Here is a 19,580-nt window from a genome sequence, read left to right as displayed (position 1 = left end):
TTCATTTTTGTTTTGTTGATTTCTTAGTGTTGTTGTGGATTTCAAAACCAGATCAGCAAAGTTTCAATTTTAATTTTGATGGGTGGAGTGTGGTGTGGACTCGGAAGGGGTACACGGGTGGTGTGTGTATGGGGTTTGTGTGGATGGGTGGTGTGTGGATAGCCGGCACGTGATTGGTTGTGTGTGGACGATTGATGTGGGGATGGATGATATGTGAATAGGGCGTCATGGTATTGCTCCGTGTGGACAGAATCTCCGAAGACTAGTGGAGTGACTTCTGGTGATGTCTTGTTTGGTGAAGTAGGTGCAGGTAAACCGTCCACAGCCAATTGACCGATTAATAACATTGTAATGAGAGTTATGTCATGGTTATAGTGGAAGTTTCTCAGATCTTTAAATCTGCATACGAAGACCTCCTTTGTTATCCTATATATAACATTTTTTTGTTCCATCTTTTTGACTTTACAGTATAGATTGTTATTTTGTAGTTGCATATCACACATAACCCAAACGTCGGTACAATCTATTATGCAACTTGTTGTTTTGTTTATTGAATTTTCTATAACATGTATATAGTTATGACCACATCCACAGTTCTCGTGCCATCCACAAATTCCACTCCAAACCATAACCTTCGTCATTCGTCAAACTGGCAGTTTCTATCCACAAAAAAAATTTCTCATCCACACAACAAACGTCCACACATCAACTGAGTATCCACGATTGTCATTTTCATTAAAAGTAAAATTGTTCACAATCTATCGTTGGTTCACATGTAAAAAGTGTTTTTAAGCGTAAAGAAAAATAAAAAAGTGTCTCCGTAATCAACTCATTGATAACATATCTATATATCCCCTGACAAATTATAATAGTCATGATATCTCTATGTATAGTTCATTTATATATTCATTTGCATCGAGCATGCTTTGCCTTGATAATGGTATATATTCATTTGATATATATAGATATGTGCATCTCGTTTATATGACTTCATTCAAATGCAAATAACATTATACTATATATCGTCTTCAAAAGTCAATTGATCCTATACATCGTGAGTTGTTCTTTACTGAAACTAATTGTGGTCAACTTCTAGCTAGATATAACTGATTGATTGGTTTGGAATGTTCGTGCATTTGATTTCCGGAAAATGATCAAAAACACAACCTTGATGTATTTGACATACACAGTCTTTTTTATAGATGAAACTTACCATCGACGTATATATGCCAATGCCATCACACTTAGGGGAGGATGTAAACTTTTTATAGGAGGCAAATCATACATAAATATAAAAATGTAAACCTAGAACGTGATTTTTGATAGAGACAAATATAACTAATAGGATTTAAAACATGCTTTTTAACATTAAAAACATGATTTGTTAACATCAAAACATGATTTTAATAAAGACAAATAACTTAAGTTTACAAACAAAGAATTTGAAAATTTCATGATGCAAGTGCGACCCCTTTGACTTTTAACTTGACGTAGATCCGCTGCTGATCACACTATCCTCGGGCTAAAATAAATAGGATTTGCTCAAATAAGGCCATCAATGGACCGTCTCAAACTGCAACAAACCCGGCTACACTTTTCTGTTCTACGAACAAACAAAAAATTAGTACTATACTACTATTTTATAGATTTGGAAATTTAGAAACTACGGTGAAGAATAGTTTCATGTGTTTTGGGATGTGACATTAAATCTTGTAAAGACCGAATAAATACTTTTGATTCAGTTTTATCAGCCGACCAGTTATAACGTACGGTGTCGGTAGCTCGAACTTTAATATATTTGTATATATGTTTCTTTTGTCAGTTAGGCGTTTGTATTCTGTATGGCTAATTTTATGAATGTACTATATTAATACTATAAATTTAATATTTTCTGTACGAAAATCGTCGAATATTTTTCCTCTTAGCTGTGTTATAGGATTTATATTTTACAAAAGTATTGCAACTTTAGTTTTAATATTGATCTTGATAATCACTTGCAAACCAACAACTTTAAAAAAGAAGAAACACGTTAAACGGTCTTTTTCCTTGACTCCCGCTTCAGAAGTTTAAGTCGTCTGTAAACAAGCCTCCTTTAAATGATCGAATAAATAGTGCAAAGTAGCATTATTGATTTAACCAAAAAAACTAGATAAATGATTAGACCAAAATTAGATTTTTTTAAAGTTGTTAGTTTAAGGGGCTTAGTTAACTTATGATTTACTACTTCCAATTTTTTTTTTAATTAAAATGCATAAGTAATACAAGTATGAGTTTTCACTCATAAGTCTGAAAAAGTTTGCAACAAGATTAAAGCAAAACTCGAGAAGAGGATCCATGAATGAATCCTAATAAAAAAGAAAAGAAAGACAAGAATTAGTGAAAATGGTTTCCTCGACCGCGTCGACCTTTTTTACTCCTTCCACTAACATAATTAGAGCACCAGCATTAATGAACCCCTGGTTAGGATTCATAATTTGAATTTTTTATTATTTTTTTTTTCATTTTTCGTTTGTTATTTAAAAAAAAAAAAAAAAAATTGACCAATAGCGGGCCGCCACGTGGCGTGGAGCCCGCTGAACAGTAACGACCCAGGTTCATACAGAAGGGGCTTGGAGAGACAGGATCATCACTGTTACATATTATAATATTTTTTTTTCTTGAAAAACGTGTGAACCTCCTAATGAACCTCCAATGCTGATGCTCTTAGAGTATATCTTTTAGATAACTTCGCCATAATTCTCATAGTGTTAAGTTTATTTTGCTAAATAGTTATCTCAAATGTTAAGAAATTTATTATAAATAACTCAAAATAAAACATTTGAAATATGTTTTGATATGGTAATCAACATTGAAATACTTGAAATAATATATATTTTTAAAAAAAATTAAATTTCCTAATTTATGAGATATCAAAGTGAAACTTTCCCTATAAAAATGCTCATAACTCAAGAATTTAACATGAAATGTTTTAACAAGCCAACCCCAAAAACAAGGAAATATGAAGAGATTAATGATAATATCCTAATCCGAAAGCTTTGCTAATACTGAATTAGTGGCGAAAGCGAAATAAAAACTAAACATTTAATTAAACAAAAAAGACAGTCCCCATGTCTTAATGGCAGTGGCTCGAATTTCCACGAGGGAAACTTTTATAGTTTTATACAAAATCTTTGCTCAAATACCAAACTCCTTTGGCTTCTTCTTCTTCTTCTTTCTTCTCAGATTCTCTGGACCAAGAAGATGGATTCGTGAATCCATATATCTCCTCTCTCTATCTAACCTTTTGCTCTTTCGCTTCCTCAGCTTCTAGAAGCATCAATGGCGGAGTTCATCTGTTTATTCGCAAAGGTCTTCTCTCTCTCTCTCTCTCTCTCTCCCTCTCTCTCTCTCTCTCTCGTATATATTTTCTATGATTAAGCTTCTGGGCATCTCTGCATGTATGCTTCATCACTCTAATCTACCAGCAAACTCTGTTTCTTTCTTCATAAAGATTCAAAGTTTCTACCTTTATTATGATCTCAAGATTGAAGATTCACTCAAGTCTAATGATTTGATTTGATGTTAATGCAACAGGACAGTGCATCGATTGTAATAAAGCAACCAAAGAAGTCGCCTTTGTTCTTAAGAATGATAGTCTTAGTGTTTGCAATGGTCTGTGGTCTCTTCATTTGCTCTGTTTGCTTAAAACAGTTTAGTCTCCAAACCTCCCAACTCGTTCCAAGTCCTGTTGTTTCTCACTCATTACACGTTCTCACTCGGATTCATTACCCAATGCCACAGACTTTTAATCGGTAAACTACTCTCTGTTCTTGTCTGTGTGTCGACACTCTGTTTCTTATGCTCTGTTTCTGGGTTTCGTTTAAAAAAACAGAGCTGAATGTGGGCACAACCCCGTGAGGTTCTTTGCGATACTCTCGATGCAGAGATCAGGAAGCGGTTGGTTCGAAACGTTGTTGAACAGTCACGACAACGTGAGCTCCAACGGAGAGATCTTCTCTGTTCTGGAACGAAGAAAGAACGTTTCTTCCATCGTCGAGACTCTCGATAGAGTTTATAATCTTGATTGGTTCACGAGCGCTTCGAAGAACGAATGCTCTGCCGCGATTGGGTTCAAATGGATGCTTAACCAAGGCTTGTTAGCTAACCATGTGGAGATTGTGGATTACTTTAACCGGAGAGGCGTCTCGGCTATATTCTTGTTCAGAAGGAATCCTCTGAGGAGAATGGTTTCTCTGTTGGCAAACTCTTATGACCGTTACGCTAAGCTGTTGAATGGAACTCACAAGTCTCATGTTCATTCTCCTGAAGAGGTTTTGTATTTTTTATAAGCATTTAATAATTTAGATTGTTTTGGTTTTTGATTTTGGGATTGTTGTAGGCAGATGCACTTTCTAGGTACAAGCCTGTGATTAACTCGACGTCGTTGATCCATGATTTACAAGAAACAGAGAGTTTAGCTGCAAAGGCTTTGGAGTATTTCAATACCACTCGTCATATGGTTGTTTTCTATGAAGATTTGATAACAAATCGAACGGTAAGGTTTTATCTATAGAAGCAAAGTTTGTTGTGGGTGTTAACTCCTTTTGGTGTTTGGTGCAGAGGTTGAAGGAAGTTCAGGAGTTTTTGAGCATTCCTGTGAAGGATTTGTCAAGCAGACAGGTGAAAATACACAGAGGAGATTTGTCGGATCATATCAAGAATTGGGAAGATATAAACAAGACATTGAATGGGACTGAGTACGAGAAGTTTCTACGGGCAGATTACTAGTTTTTTGGTTATCTAATGACTCTTTCTTCTACATTTAAACTAAATGTTTTGCAACATGCAAAAAAAAAAGTCTTCTTGTTATGAAACTTTCTACTCTTTTTTTTTCTGCTCAACTACTTGTTGATCTTTTCCTTTAGTATTCTCAGTTAGTTGTAAATGGACTGGAGGATTGATTGCTTTTACAGATCAATTAAGTTTGAATGTGAAAATTTATTCTCAATTTGGTCTTTTTAGACTCTGTCATCATAGATGAAGTAGGCCTTGAAATTAGGCCCAAGAAGATCATAAAGAATCCTGTTTTATGCTATGAAATATGCTTGTATGGTGGTGGGCTTAAAATATTATTCATATTGAGCCTTTCTCGACTACGAAAAGAAAATGGTAAGTGGAGACGTAAATCAATATTCTCTATTAAAATAGAAATACCATTTTTATCCACTATTTAAAAATCTACTAAGACCATTTCATTAATAACATAATATGACATAATAATTATTAGAAATATTAATAATAAATTAATTTTAACTATAGATTTGAATTTTATTTTCAGTTATAACAAAATCTGTTGAGAAAAATCTAACAAAATTCTACTAAATTTTTAAATATTTTTTATTAGATATTGCATTAATTAATTTTGTAATTAAATAATATAATGCTTTCATTTAAATAAATTATCATCTACCACTAAAACGGGTTCAAATTTGTTAATCATGTCAGATTTGTTTATACAAATGAAGTTATTAACATATGTTAAAAATTTATTTCTACAGCTATATATTTTCAAAAATCATATGTTGAAAAATATTTTTTATTTGATTATTTGAAATTATGAAAACTTGAAAACATAATAAAAAAGATAAAATATATAAAACAAACTCTTATATTAATAAAGTAATAAGAAACTTAAACAATAAAATTAAAAAGTTATAAAATACATAACACTAAAATATAAATTGTATATTTAAATTTATATAATAGTATCAAAATTAAATATTTTATAAAATGAAAATATGCCCGCACAATGTGCGGGATAAACTCTAGTACTATAATTACACGAGAGTTTCAATGATCTAATCAAAACATTTTAATAGTACACTTAAGTTTACACATTACACACCGGTAAAATACAGTAAATTCTAAATTCTTTTTGATGAGGGTCAGCACGGCTCTCCAAAATATTTGGACCTAAAGATATTATCAGTTTAAGATCGTGATAATAACGAATAACTTAAATATTCTTCAGTAGATTTGAGATACTTTTAACCTATCATTTTCTGTATATATAAGCGTATATAGCCGTGCCTTAGATTTGTTTATACACTTCCTCTCCTCTTTTCCACCATAAACCATGAAAAGCTCCATGTTCCTCGTGGCAGCAGCTTTCCTCTGCCTCGTAATTTTTCCGACCATAACCTTAGGAAAAGACCTGAGATTCTGGCCAAACCCCATCAAAGGATGGCCACATCCGTCGGATACCTACAGAAACGTAATGTTAACGAGCACTTCCCATAAATTCAACTATGGAGATTCCAAAGTCTGGAAATGTACTTATAGCAACGGATCTGGTCCAGCCATTTCCATTTCTCCGTCAATACCGTCAACACCATCAACACCTTCACCGTCAACACCGTCAGCTTCGCCTCCTACTCCCAAAACGTCTCCTCCTCCGCCTCCAATTCCCAAAATATCTCCAACCCCGTCAACACCATCTCCTCCTCCACCTACACCATCTCTTCCCCCTCCAACTCCCAAAATATCTACACTGCCGCCAACACCATCTCCTCAGCCTTCAACTCCCAAAATATCTCTACCGCCGCCAACACCATCTCCTCCGTCTCCAACTCTCAAAATATCTCCACCGTCGCCTACACCATCTCCTGCGCCTCCATCTCCCAAAATATCTCCTCCACCAACACCAGCACCAACACCATCTCTTCCGTCTCCAACTCTCAAAATATTTCCACCGTCGCCTACACCATCTCCTGGGCCTCCAACACCCAAAATATCGCCCCCGCCAACACCAACAACTAGTACACCTTCGCCTCCAACACCCAAAATGGCTTCCCTGCCACCTACACCATCTCCTCTTCCAACTCCCAAAATATCTCCACCGCCGCCAACACAGTCTCTTGCGACTCCAACTCCAGAGAAGTCTCCATCTCCACCGCCACCAACACCATCTCTTCCGCCTCCAACTCCCAAGAATTCTCCATCTCCTCCACCACCAAGCGGTGGTGATGGCTCATCGTCTCCTAGCGAGCCATCAAATCCACCTCCGGAACATCATCATCATCATCACCATCAGAGTCCATTGGAACACTTTGGAAGTTGTGTGAGAAACATGGGACCTGTTGGAGAATGTCGTGGGCAGATGGCGTTTAGTTTCTACACGAGGATGTTTCAAGTCAGTGATTATTGTTGCAATCTTGTCGTCAACATGAAAAATGAATGCGAAGATGCCATTTGGGGATATTTCACCGATCCCTACTTTGTTTCTCTAGTTCGTTTCACTTGTCACATCATGTACTAGTTTTTTTTTTTATCATTTTGATTAGGTTTTTTTTCTTTAATGGTTTTGTCTTGTTTTGGTTCGTTTAGTCATGCAATAGTGTTGTCGTCTATATCCTATGGACGCCTCTTTCGTTATAAGTTTTAATTAATTAATATATTGTATGGCTTTCTTTCTCTTTTCTTCTTTTTCTTTTGTATCCGCAACTGACATGTTAAAAACCAATAAAATTCGATCTCATTCAACTACGTGAGATCAAATCTTCTTAAGAGAAATAATTTGTTTTGACTTGGAAGATCGTTAGGAATATATTATATCAAAGTCTTCAATCCAACGAGTGGAATCTTACGGGAAAGAAACAGAACCATTTAGCACACGAAATGGATGTTTCTTTTCCTTTTTATTCGTGATTCTTATTGTATAATTCAGTTTACTTAAACGTTTTCTTCTTGCATGGCTAGTCACCTTCTTTCTGTTGCCTCCTCCAATTTTTGTTTCGTTTTATAATCTTATGATACGCCACATATTAATGGATATCTAATTTTCATTTCGTGGTTCAAATCTTTGATTTATTTAGATTGCGATAATGCCCAATTTTATTGTTGCAAAATATAATATTTTATTCTTCTCGGTATGCATATCAATTAGTTGAAGAAAAACATAATCTATCTTAATTAAAAACTAAATACAACTTAACGATAGAATCAGTTGTTATTTGTTGTTAACTGAACTGCTAAGCTTTTAACTTGTTAGCTTAATTACTTCAGCTAAATTTCTTAGTTTTAGTTATATCCTTTAGTATATTTTGAAAAGTATCCCTTTAGTCATATGACTGGAGATATTTATTATATTTAGTTTTTCACAACATTGTTTGTGTTTAGCAGGTTTTAACAAATTTTAACTTAATTCCTCTTTTGTCAAAAGAATCCTAATATCTTTTTTTTTCTTTGTAAAAAACACAATGCACACGACGTTCTATTGCTGAATTTTTTTTTCTAAATATGACTTTATTTTGGCCACACCTACTTATCAAATGATTCAGAAAAGAGTCGATAAATACTTTCATCTTTTTCAGTGTTCAGATTTTTTTTTGTTTGTTGATTTGAAACTACGTGTTCGCAGTACAAGAAACCATGCAATTTTTGATCAACAAATTCGTTGGGAATACGTTGGAAAAACCTTCCTGACGTGATGAATTTTCAACAAAAACATTTTGTCGGAAATATAGTTCTTTCCAATATAGATTGTTTTCAGTATTCAATGTCACATACAAATTTTTACGAAACTATTTAATCTCCAACCCTTGAAGTTTATAACAATTATTTCATCAGTCATCTCAATTACATAACGGAGTCAAACTTGTATCACAGAAAAAAATCAATGGAAAGAAAGAGTAACTGAGTCTTAACCAGAGGTTCTGTCACCACCAAAACCGGATTTTAAGAAACCGGTTTGGTCCAAATGAGTCACATCTCCCCAAACTTGGATTCTCCATTTGTCTCCGTCGAATAAACGGAACACATTAACTGATGTATTGAGAATCTTGTCAACTTTTCGTGCTTTTGGACGAGCTCTTTCGTACCGAGATCGTATCACACCTCCATGAGTCACTACCACCACTCTCTCACCTTCATCATCACCACAAAGTAAGAACAAAAAGCAATGCTTAGAAGAACAATGTGTGTTGACTACTAACATGATTAGTGAGAAAGAAAGAAATAAAACCTTTATGTTTGTCGCCGATTCTCTGCAATGCAGATGTACATCTATCATATAGTTTGTCAAGACTTTCTCCTCCACCCTTTTATTCATATAAAACGAGCAAAACTTAGTAGTTGAATTAAGAAACTAAGGGAGAATAATAACAATTCTTACTGGAATATCAACGTCTGTACGGTTAGATAAAAAGGCCTTGTAAGCTATCGGGCGAATCTTGGAAGCTTCTTGATACACAAGACCTTGCATATCTCCTAAATGTCTTTCCCGCAAGTGAGGATCAGTAAGTACCTGCACACACAGTTGAGAAACCTCTATAGCGTCTAGCAAAAGCTGGAGACTCGTAAAAAAGGAAATGAGGTTAATTAATACCTCAAGGTTGCCACATCTAGCTGCAATGATCTGAGCAGTCTCAAAGGCTCTCTTCAAGTCAGAAGAGTAGACATAAGATATCTTAGGCTCCTTTGATAACCTCTCAGCAACCTTTTATCGAAAGGAAAGAAAAGTCTTTAAACGTTACGACAGTTATAAAATTAGACAAAACTGTTAAAAAGTAAAAAGACACATACTCTCACTGCTTGTTGTCTTCCTGCATCGTTTAGCTCAACATCTATATGACCCTGCAACCCAAAAGTACATTTTGTTATTACAACAACATCTAAAGGTTACCAGTCAAGATCCTAGAGGGAATAATACTCCTAATCTTGAACTAATACAAAGATTAATTAAACATTACTGAAAAAAAATTCAAGAAGAGAGTAGGGGAATCAGGTATCAAGTTCGAGGCCTAACTACAACCATAATTTATTCTAGTTGAATAGGTATTATTACCTGGATCTTTCTCTCTGCATTCCAAGATGTTTCTCCATGACGAACAACAACAATCTCAGCGTAAGTTTGATCGACGGAGGAGCTGCCAAGAAACCAGCGAGAGACATTCCATTAGACGATCAGATCAGAGAATGAGCAACATATAATAAGAGAGATGCAGAGAATGGTGGAAGCATACTTCAAACTTGATTCAGCCATGGGAGCTGCTGAAAAAATTTAATTTATTTAATTTTGTTTTTTTTTGAACAAAAATTTATCTTATTTTATGTATTATGTCAACCAATTGGTCGGTTTATCAAACACTATTTGTAAGCTTAATTTTTTTTTTTTTTAAAGTTTATGAATGGTGTAGTAATTCAAGAAAATTATTATATATTTTTATCAAGTTGACTAACATATTTGCAAATGGGTTTGTATTGTAGTGAATTCATCAATATTTATTATGTATTTTCTTATATAAAAATTAAAGATAAACTTAGAAAAACAAAATCTATTTGAAAATGCAGACAACAAAGAAAAAACTATCAAAACGCGGCGGCTTTTGTCGTATCAAAACAAAAAAAAGCCAACAAAAACGCCGTCGTTTTTACTCTATCTCTCTCTATCTCTCCCTCTCTGTTATCTATTTTGATAGGGACCAATAATTAAGCCCCTTTGTCTAATCTCATTCGTTGTCTGGTCTCCCCCCCAGAAATATCATTTTACCTTCCTTCCACACAAGAAGATATTTTCTCAGCTTAACGCGAAGCTTCTTTCCTTCCTTCTTCTTTCAATGGATCCGACGACGGCGGCGGTGATGCCGATTGATTTGCCGATCATACACGAGAGCGATCGGTACGACTTCGTGAGAGATATTGGGTCTGGCAACTTCGGAGTAGCTCGTCTCATGACCGATAGAGTTACAAAGGAGCTCGTCGCTGTTAAGTACATCGAGAGAGGTGACAAAGTACGCTCCTTTTCAATTCCATGTACTCTCCTCCTCCTAGATTGATATATAGAGGGTAGTTGTAGTGATGATAAGTTTCTAGATTTAGTAGCTTCCCTCTTTTAGATTTGTCAATTAAATGCTTTTAAAGGTGCTAACTTTTTTATTCTCTCAACCGTTTTTTTTTCTTCCAATAAATGCTTTTGATAAAGTTGTGATCTTTTTTTTTTTTTTTTGCCAGATTGATGAGAATGTGCAGAGGGAGATCATCAACCACAGGTCACTGAGGCATCCTAATATCGTCAGGTTTAAGGAGGTGATTTTGACGCCTAGCCATCTGGCTATTGTGATGGAGTATGCTTCTGGTGGTGAGCTTTATGACCGCATCTGTAACGCTGGCCGGTTTAGTGAAGATGAGGTCTGTCTCTACTAGTGTACTCTTTTTTTTACTTAATCAATTTTTGCTACTACTACTGATTTGTGTTTTAAATGTTAAACAACAGGCTAGGTTCTTCTTTCAGCAGCTTATCTCTGGAGTTAATTATTGTCATGCAATGGTACCTTTCTTGCCAACTTTTGAACCTTTTTTTTTGTTTTAGTGATTTTTATTCTTTGTGTTGATGTTGATGTTGATTACCCACTGTGAAGCAAATATGTCATCGAGACCTGAAGCTGGAGAATACATTGTTGGATGGAAGTCCTGCCCCTCGTTTGAAAATTTGTGATTTTGGTTACTCCAAGGTATATGTATACTAATACTATATGTATTCCTCCTTGTGTTTCCTACTGATTATCATTGTAACTTTGCATTTTTCGTTTTCTTCAGTCTTCTGTTCTTCACTCGCAACCAAAGTCAACTGTTGGTACTCCTGCATACATCGCACCAGAGATCCTTCTTCGTCAGGAATATGATGGCAAGGTATGGACCAATTCTTCTCTCTTTATTGTTTATGCTTTGAGTTCTCCTCCTGATTTACATTTTTAACAGATGGCAGATGTATGGTCATGCGGTGTGACCTTATACGTTATGTTGGTTGGAGCTTATCCATTTGAGGATCCAGCTGAGCCAAGAGACTATCGAAAGACTATACAAGTAAAAACCTTCTTTCACATCATTAACCAACTCTCTTGTTTCAAACTTTGATTGTTTGTGTTTGCTTTTAAAAACGCAGAGAATCCTTAGTGTCACTTACTCAATCCCTGAGGACTTAAACCTCTCACCAGGATGTCGCCAGCTTATCTCAAGGATCTTCGTAGCCGATCCTGCAACAGTAAGTTCTTTCTTACACTCTCTCTCTCTCTCTTCTTTAAGAATCTTCCTGACGAGAGAGAGATCCATCTGTGTTGCAGAGAATCAGCATCCCAGAGATCAAATCCCATGAATGGTTCTTGAAGAATCTCCCCGGTGATCTGATGGACGAGAACAGAATGAGTAGTCAGTTCCAAGAGCCGGAGCAGCCGATGCAGAGCCTGGACACTATCATGCAGATCATCTCGGAGGCTACCATTCCAGCCGTTAGAAACCGTTGCCTTGATGACTTCATGGCTGATAATCTTGACCTTGACGATGACATGGATGACTTTGATTCCGAATCTGAGATTGATGTTGACAGTAGCGGAGAGATAGTTTATGCTCTTTGAGAGTTTCAGAGGACAAAGTCTGTTTTGTCCGCCGTACTGTTCAGACACTGTTGGAGTCTTTGTCTTCTCTTAAGCTTCTCTACCACCATCCTTTTATTATTGGATCGTTTGTTTGTCTTTTATTTTATCTACAGACTTCGGATTCATATACATATATATATGTGTAATATATTTTTATAATATATGATCCCTTTGAGCATTCATTTTATGTGTTGCCAGACACATCACATGAAGGCAAGTCTATGGTTTGGTTCCATCTCTCAGACCTTTCTTCATCTTTCTCTGAAGATCGGTCTGTGTATCATGGAGTTATATTTTGGTTACTACTTTGTTGTACCAATGATGTGCTATGCTTGATCTTGAAACAGTGACAATCCGTAGGAAGATGAGATATAATATTTTTTTAGGCTTTATATCATAAATATCAAAGCTTATAGAGAGTTGTAATCAAACCGTGTAAAATTTTTTTGTGGATTTTGTTGACAAAAAAACTTTCAATTTACATATATACATATATATATATATATATAATTTGTAATATATTTCTCTTTATTTTAATAACTATTGGCAGATTTATACACATTGTATGACATCAGATTTATGGAAAGAAAAAAGGAATTCTACAAATAGTTTGAGTACAAGATCCCATTTAGAATCTACACATTTGAACTAATCCTATTTCATAGAACCAGATGTTATCATATTATTTTATTTACCGTATATCACGATCTTTGTTCAAGAATCATCACTTGATAGTGAACCTTATATCACGATCTTTGTTCCGTTTTCTTGAACTCCATCGTATGTGGATATCAATTTTCGGTTTAGGTTCATCACTCAGACATTCAGCTCGTTCCTCTGAAGATGGGTCTCTTGCTTTGAATATATGTTGATTACTACTTTGTGATATGCAATGTTTGCTCTTGAAACAATCCGTTGGTTGGAGTTTAGTGTTCGTTTCAGACATCGTGGCCATCAGCTTTTTGATATCCCAATGGTTGACTTGAACATCCACATTTATCATGCATCTCAATGAAGCTTCCAACTCTTTGATGCTTCTCCTGCACCTACAGATCACCAACACATTTACATTAGATGTTGGGATCGATTAGGGAATGAGCCAACCTATAATTTGGCTAAACGGGAAGGGTACTGAAAAATATATAAAAGATACTTAACCACATTTACTTTGTTTTTTTTTTTTTTTGGAAATCTCTTATTTAAAACTATAATTTTGTTGAAAATAAAAATATATTATCCAATTGAAATTTAATTTTGTAAACGCAAAGTGAGATGAGACCTATAGTGTAGTAATTAAATTGGTTGTGAGTGACAAACCATGAAATATAACCCCAAAAAATCCAATTAACCATCCCTGATCAAATATAACCATTAACCATCTCCAATAATTCATTTACATGTAAATCAAGATATCAATATAAGTTTCTAGTGGTATCCATGTGTACACGTAATCTCAAATAAAAATAGAAAGAAGATATTTCTTTAAAGTATTTAAATTAAGAACTAACGCTACTTCATATAAGCCAGAAGACTTTTTCATGCATTTTCATGTCATATAAATTGATACTATTCATATACAGTAAACATACCTATACTTCTTGATTAAATTTCTGCGTCTGAGCTCCGCATAAGCTTTAAGAAGAGAAGCAGCGTTGTCAAGGTGATTCTTAAGATCTTCAATGATTTTCCTCGGAGAATCTTCAACTTCTTCACTGAGTTTATCGACTTGAGCCACAAATGTAGTGATCCTCGAGATTGTATCCTCAAGACGGTACAAGATATATCTTGTGCTTAAAGATCTCTCTATTGCTTTTTTAATGGCTTCGTGGACGACTTGGAGAGCAAGTCCAAGAGCAGCCCCTGCCATAAGCTCGATAACCATTTTGTTGAGATTAGATTAAACGCGATAGGAGGAGATTAACTTTAAATCTAGAGGTTCATGAGTGAGGAGTCTATTTATATGGAAATGTGGAAGTCTTTTGTTAACATAACAAGTTGTTTTCGAATTGGTTATTAACTATATCAGACAAAAGTTGTAGACTTTGATTAGTATGGGTCCGACGACTATCTTTCTTTCTAGGTAAAAAAGAGATGTTTGGATGTAGAAGTTGTTGTGATCACTAAATACGAGGAAAATACAGAGAAATCAGCTTTACTTGATGACTACTTAATTAACAAAATGAATGAAAATGATATTTTCTTTAATGTATTGAGCTGGAAAAAGAAATTGAATACAGACAACAAACGTTGCTTATCAAATTTAGAGGAGGAAACTATTTCTTTATTAGTTTCTTTGTATATGAAGAAGAGAGAGGATTGTAATGAGGTCCATGTTTTAATAGTTTCACAAAAAAAATCAATTTAATTGATATTAATTTTGAGGGACAATACATTCATCATCATTTTTGTGATTATTGATGATTAAATTAGCTTAGTGATTACTAAATTACGAGGAATATAGAGATTAGAAAATCTCAATTATTTACTTTGTAATCAGTCACTCACTTAATTTGATTTTGTATGGTAAAAATAAGATAATAATAAAAAGAAAGAGGGTAAAAAGAGTTTTCGAAAAAGAAATTTAGTGAAACATACAAGAATTCAAATATCACTTGTATGTTATTTAATGATTTATTTTCTTTTCAAAATTAAAGTTAATTATTTAACAAAATCATCTTTGAAGTATAAAACATTTGTTTAAAATACTTCTAATGAAATTTTTACCAATCTGTATTCTCTAAGTCTATGATTCTTCTCTTGTACCTAAGAATCATTGCACTGTGAGTTTTGTTTTAAGTATATATCTAATATATGTTGAGAAATTAACAAACCACACATAAAAATATAGAAATATCCATGAAATTGCTGCTTTCATATCAATTCTGAAATCTACACCTAAATATTTTCATTTTCTTTTACTTAAAACAGAATATATATTTTGTCATGTATACAACAGAACTAACTTAGCCAAGTTTTCAATAATAAATCGTATGAAAATGCATAGTGAACTAGTGATTCTTTTAACACTTTTTAAGTCGTTTACAAAAAATCATTTTATTAAGTTTGGTTCAATATAGTTGAATAGCAAAGATCATTGAACAAACCTTTTTGTTATCAACAACTTATATATTTGTATGATGTTAGTTACGGCATCGTTTAGTTGTAACTTTTCCCTTGCAGCCAATGTTTTTAAACCCGATCCGGACACTAAACCGGACGACTTACCGGATTACAGATAAACCACGGGTTAATAAATAAATTAATTTTATTATATAATAATATATTAGCTATGTAAATAAAAATATAAAAACTAAAGTTTAATATTTTCTAAATATTTTTTAAAACATAAATTAATAGTTTAGATATGTATATATTTTATGTTTAAATTTTTTTAGAAAATACTTAACTTTAGTTTTAATATTTTTAATTTCATTTGATATACAAAATATCAAAAAGTAGTTTAGATTATTTAAAATTTTTTCCAACAAAATAAGATTTACGACATCTAAAAAAATCAAGACATAAAATTTATAAATATTTAAATGTCTAATTGAATAATAAATTAAATTTCAAATACAAAATAAACCAAAAATAAAAGATCATTATAATAAAATGTCAATAGCGGAAATAAACTAACACCAAATCACATCAACTAATTTTGGTTCTCTCTATCATCGTTCACTTTATTTTCTTCAGGTGACATAGAGAAACTGAAATCTTCATCAAAATCTAAAAATCACAAATATAAAACTGAAAAAAAAAAACCTAACTTTTTTTTATCAGCACCTAACTTCTTAATTGGAAACTTATAATATAAAACATAATCTAAAAACTTAATTGAAAACTTAAAAATGAAGTAAATGTTATTTATTGGTTCGACCGGTCGTTTGATACTGGGTTTTCGCGGAGTTTTGCAGGGTTTTCAATATTAAATTTTTCATAAAATCCAAACCGGATTTTTTTCTGGGTCACCAAGTATATTGGTTCAACTGCGGATCCGGATCGGGTTTTAAAACACTGCTTGCAGCTGATGTTGATGTGGAACCATGTCGGTTTCTTAGCTCATGTCAAATACCCATACGCGATTTTTACGAGTGCAATCCGAACTCCGAAGCCCAAAACTATCACAACCTTAATAGAACTCATTAATTCCGGCACGTGGAGCAAAACTACTACAGAATCTAACTAGGCCTTTTAATTGATAAAAGGGCCTTAAAATCATACAAAATAAAAATGGGTAACTGTAATATAATATGTAGGAAATTGCAAATTTTATTTGAAGTTAGACAATAGTTTTTTCCCTAATCCCATGGTTAGAAAAGGTGTTGACTTGTGAATAATGGAAGGATTAGATAAATAAATAATTTGTAGAACAGAAAATTGTGTAACATGTTAATTTTTTTTGAAGAAGATTAAAATTAGTGAAATAAATAAACATGTACTGTTGACAAAAAAAAACATGTACAAACAAATTTAAATGATACTCCCTCCGTTTGTAAATATAGAATATTTATAAAAAAAATTGATGTTCCAATATATAAGATGTTTTTATTTTTCTAGATAATTTTTAATTTATTAAAAATTGTACATACCCAATCATATTTTATGATTTATTTTGTAATTGGTTGAATATCATTAATTTGTCATTAAAATGATATTTTCTAGATAAAAAATAATCTTTTAATATGTGTTTGTTTTACCTAAACATATTTGATTTAGGAACGGAAGGAGTATGATTTTAGCAGAGTCCAGAATCAGTGTAGTTGGTAATTAATTGGTAACTACATTGAAGTTCGTTCTTCTAAATCTAATTAAGCAACTATTTGCAACCAAAGTTACCAATTGAAAGAAATTTGTTTGGTTATTAGACTGATTGATTTAAGGTTTTGTCTCTCTGTGTTTGATACTTTAATCAATACATTTTGTTCCATTTTTTTGTATTTTGATGTAATTAATTAAAACTGTCGTTTCATTTTCTAATATTTAATTTCTCAAGTTGAAACTTGAAGCTTGAACCAAATGGTATATAATGATAAGCTACTGAGTTTGAGGCTTCAAAAATACATCATCATTCACTAAAACATTTTTATTGGAAATTTTAATAAGAAATTAGAATGGAAATGGATTCTTATCGGAAGAACTTAAAAAAAAAACTAATAACCAAATTTTCAAACGTATTTTATATTATTTTAAAATAAAATAATATATTTGAGTTTATCAACGGATGGAAATGCTTTTAGTATTCTGCTATGTTTATTTGGTTACCCAAAGAGCCGATGAGTTGTCTGATACATACCAGAATTTTAGAATTTGTGCTTTATCAAAGACTAAGAGTAGCTGGACAGCCTTACCCCATGACCGCATACCTCACATGCACCGGATTGCATTGGAGGACGATGGAGTCGTGTTTTGTTTTGCATACTCAGACGTACATAACGTTGTGGACTCTGTAACTGTGGATCAAATGTCTGGTTGGAAATTACTTCACGTTTGTCCATGAAACTTGGTGTGTTGGTTGCCAGTGACCAATTCTGCAGCGAAATTGGTTAGGCTGCGCGAGCCAGCCACAACACGGTTCTTGTCTACCCTCCACGATCAACTGCACGAGTCATGCTTCGTGTTACCGGATCTCAAATAGGGTGGAGGTATTTTCTTGATTTGTATAAGTGTCTCCTATAGTCCTATTAGCTCAAAGAGAATCAAGTCTGCATAAGAAAAAACATTGTAATGAAGATTGTGTTGTTCATTTACAAAAAAAGAAGAAGATTGTGTTGTTACATGGATCTCATTTGTCTTATCTTCTCTTATTTCCAATAATTATTTGGTAGTTTTAAAATGTGTGAGGATTTTATTTTGTTGAGGATTTGTTATGTTAGCTCAAGTCAAGAATTAAATTTTCTCGAATGTGAAACTATTTCATCACTCTATTTGACTACCTTTAAATGTTTTAGATGGTAAAAGTACTCAGATTTAATGAATTTTAAAACATCCGATTTCAATGTATTTCCTTTTTTTGTTCCTTTTTTTGTAACTGGATTTCAACGTATTTCCAAATTATCAAAAGAAAAACAGAAAGTAATTTGTGCCAGCAAAAAAGCAAGAGAAATATGAATCGTAAACATCTGAAAATTATTGTTGAAACTGATTTGTCTATCTTGTTTTCCTACAACTTGCACCGTTTTTGAGTATGTGGCAAATGGCTTCTTTGTAAAAAAAAAGTATGTGGCAAATGACTTTTTCCTTGCTCATGGCTCTGCCAATGACTACAGAATAGTACATTGCTTGAACAATCTTTTAAATATTTTATGAAGGCTAAGAATTTCTTCTTCTTCTTTTTTTTGTTTAAATAAATTTCTATTTCTTAATAATTAAAAAGTTATGGGTCCATATATATCACATGGCGAGATCCGTGCCATGTAATTTAACTCTTTCTGAAAAGTGGATTATTTCCAACCCAGTTTAATTTTGTGACCTCTAAAATCCTTAGTAAATAACTCAAAAGTTTTGACATTTTCCATCTTGTTTCCAGTGTGCAATGTTGATTCCCTAAGGCTCGAGAGTTTAACATGAGAAGCTGCGTGGCTTGACTGGTGCAGCTTCTTTGTGATGACCTGGACCAAAACTCAGAGTCGTGCCTAAGGCATACAAAATGAGGCAATTGCCTTAGGCCCCCTCCAAAACTGTTAAATTTAGGGTTCTTTTTTTCCCTAGTACTTAGTTTAATTAGTTATATTAATTACATTTAATTTTATAATTTAGTTAATTGTTATATCACATGGTAGTTTGTACATTGAATTCGGACTCTTAAATTTGCAACGGTAATATTATATGTTTATACTATGAATTAAAGATATAAATTTATAAATAGATATATAGTTTTATTTTTCATGGTTGTAAATAAATATAAATATCTACTATATTATAAATATCTTATTTTTATTTTCAATATATATATTATATTCTATAATTATAAAATTCTAAATTTTTAGTACAAATATAAAATCTTGTATAATTTTATTTTATTAATAATTTTTGTAAAAAATAAACTTAGATAAAACTATATTATCTGCCTCGGGCCCTCACAGTGCTTCGCACCGCACTGACCAAGAGGATGCTTCAAACCGTTCATCTCACAACTGATCAGCGGTTTAACTTCTCTTCCTTTTAATT

General features: G+C 33.2%; 5 protein-coding genes across 6 annotated transcripts; 3 read left to right on the top strand and 2 right to left on the bottom strand.

Moving 5' to 3' along the window:
- The first annotated feature begins 3,096 nt into the window (after positions 1–3,096).
- LOC103860659 (nodulation protein H) lies at positions 3,097–4,987 on the top strand. Its single transcript, XM_009138303.3, has 5 exons — positions 3,097–3,348; positions 3,574–3,791; positions 3,872–4,310; positions 4,379–4,534; positions 4,600–4,987. Exons 1-5 carry the CDS (start codon positions 3,319–3,321, stop codon positions 4,765–4,767), a joined length of 1,011 nt encoding a protein of 336 aa, XP_009136551.1. The 5' UTR covers positions 3,097–3,318; the 3' UTR covers positions 4,768–4,987.
- A 619-nt stretch (positions 4,988–5,606) lies between these two features.
- On the top strand, positions 5,607–7,453 carry LOC103860658 (vegetative cell wall protein gp1-like). Its single transcript, XM_018657612.2, has one exon. The coding sequence runs from the start codon at positions 6,116–6,118 to the stop codon at positions 7,295–7,297; it is 1,182 nt and encodes a 393-aa protein (XP_018513128.1). The 5' UTR covers positions 5,607–6,115; the 3' UTR covers positions 7,298–7,453.
- LOC103860657 (phosphoglycerate mutase-like protein 4) lies at positions 7,372–10,214 on the bottom strand. Of its 2 annotated transcripts, XM_009138301.3 has the most exons (7): positions 10,002–10,214; positions 9,824–9,905; positions 9,562–9,612; positions 9,365–9,475; positions 9,152–9,283; positions 9,002–9,077; positions 7,372–8,904 (listed from the first exon to the last, which is right to left on the bottom strand). In XM_009138301.3, the coding sequence occupies exons 1-7, from the start codon at positions 10,019–10,021 to the stop codon at positions 8,681–8,683; spliced, it is 696 nt and encodes a 231-aa protein (XP_009136549.1). In that variant the 5' UTR covers positions 10,022–10,214; the 3' UTR covers positions 7,372–8,680. The 2 variants fall into 2 exon arrangements, with proteins under 2 accessions (XP_009136549.1, XP_033143941.1); XM_033288050.1 differs by having other exon boundaries at positions 9,152–9,475.
- A 239-nt stretch (positions 10,215–10,453) lies between these two features.
- Positions 10,454–12,592, top strand: LOC103860656 (serine/threonine-protein kinase SRK2D). The gene is made up of 8 exons (XM_009138300.3): positions 10,454–10,769; positions 10,990–11,166; positions 11,252–11,305; positions 11,397–11,489; positions 11,575–11,667; positions 11,737–11,841; positions 11,921–12,019; positions 12,099–12,592. Exons 1-8 carry the CDS (start codon positions 10,596–10,598, stop codon positions 12,387–12,389), a joined length of 1,086 nt encoding a protein of 361 aa, XP_009136548.1. The 5' UTR covers positions 10,454–10,595; the 3' UTR covers positions 12,390–12,592.
- A 325-nt stretch (positions 12,593–12,917) lies between these two features.
- Positions 12,918–16,816, bottom strand: LOC103860655 (RPW8-like protein 3). Its single transcript, XM_009138299.3, has 2 exons — positions 14,000–16,816; positions 12,918–13,456 (listed from the first exon to the last, which is right to left on the bottom strand). Exons 1-2 carry the CDS (start codon positions 14,290–14,292, stop codon positions 13,135–13,137), a joined length of 615 nt encoding a protein of 204 aa, XP_009136547.1. The 5' UTR covers positions 14,293–16,816; the 3' UTR covers positions 12,918–13,134.
- Between the last annotated feature and the right edge of the window lie 2,764 nt (positions 16,817–19,580).

Source organism: Brassica rapa, chromosome A03 (genome assembly GCF_000309985.2).
Source record: "Brassica rapa cultivar Chiifu-401-42 chromosome A03, CAAS_Brap_v3.01, whole genome shotgun sequence".
Classification (NCBI taxonomy): Eukaryota; Viridiplantae; Streptophyta; class Magnoliopsida; order Brassicales; family Brassicaceae; genus Brassica; species Brassica rapa.
The sequence above is the reverse complement of the archived record's forward strand: the minus strand, read 5'-3'. Positions and strand labels throughout refer to the sequence as shown.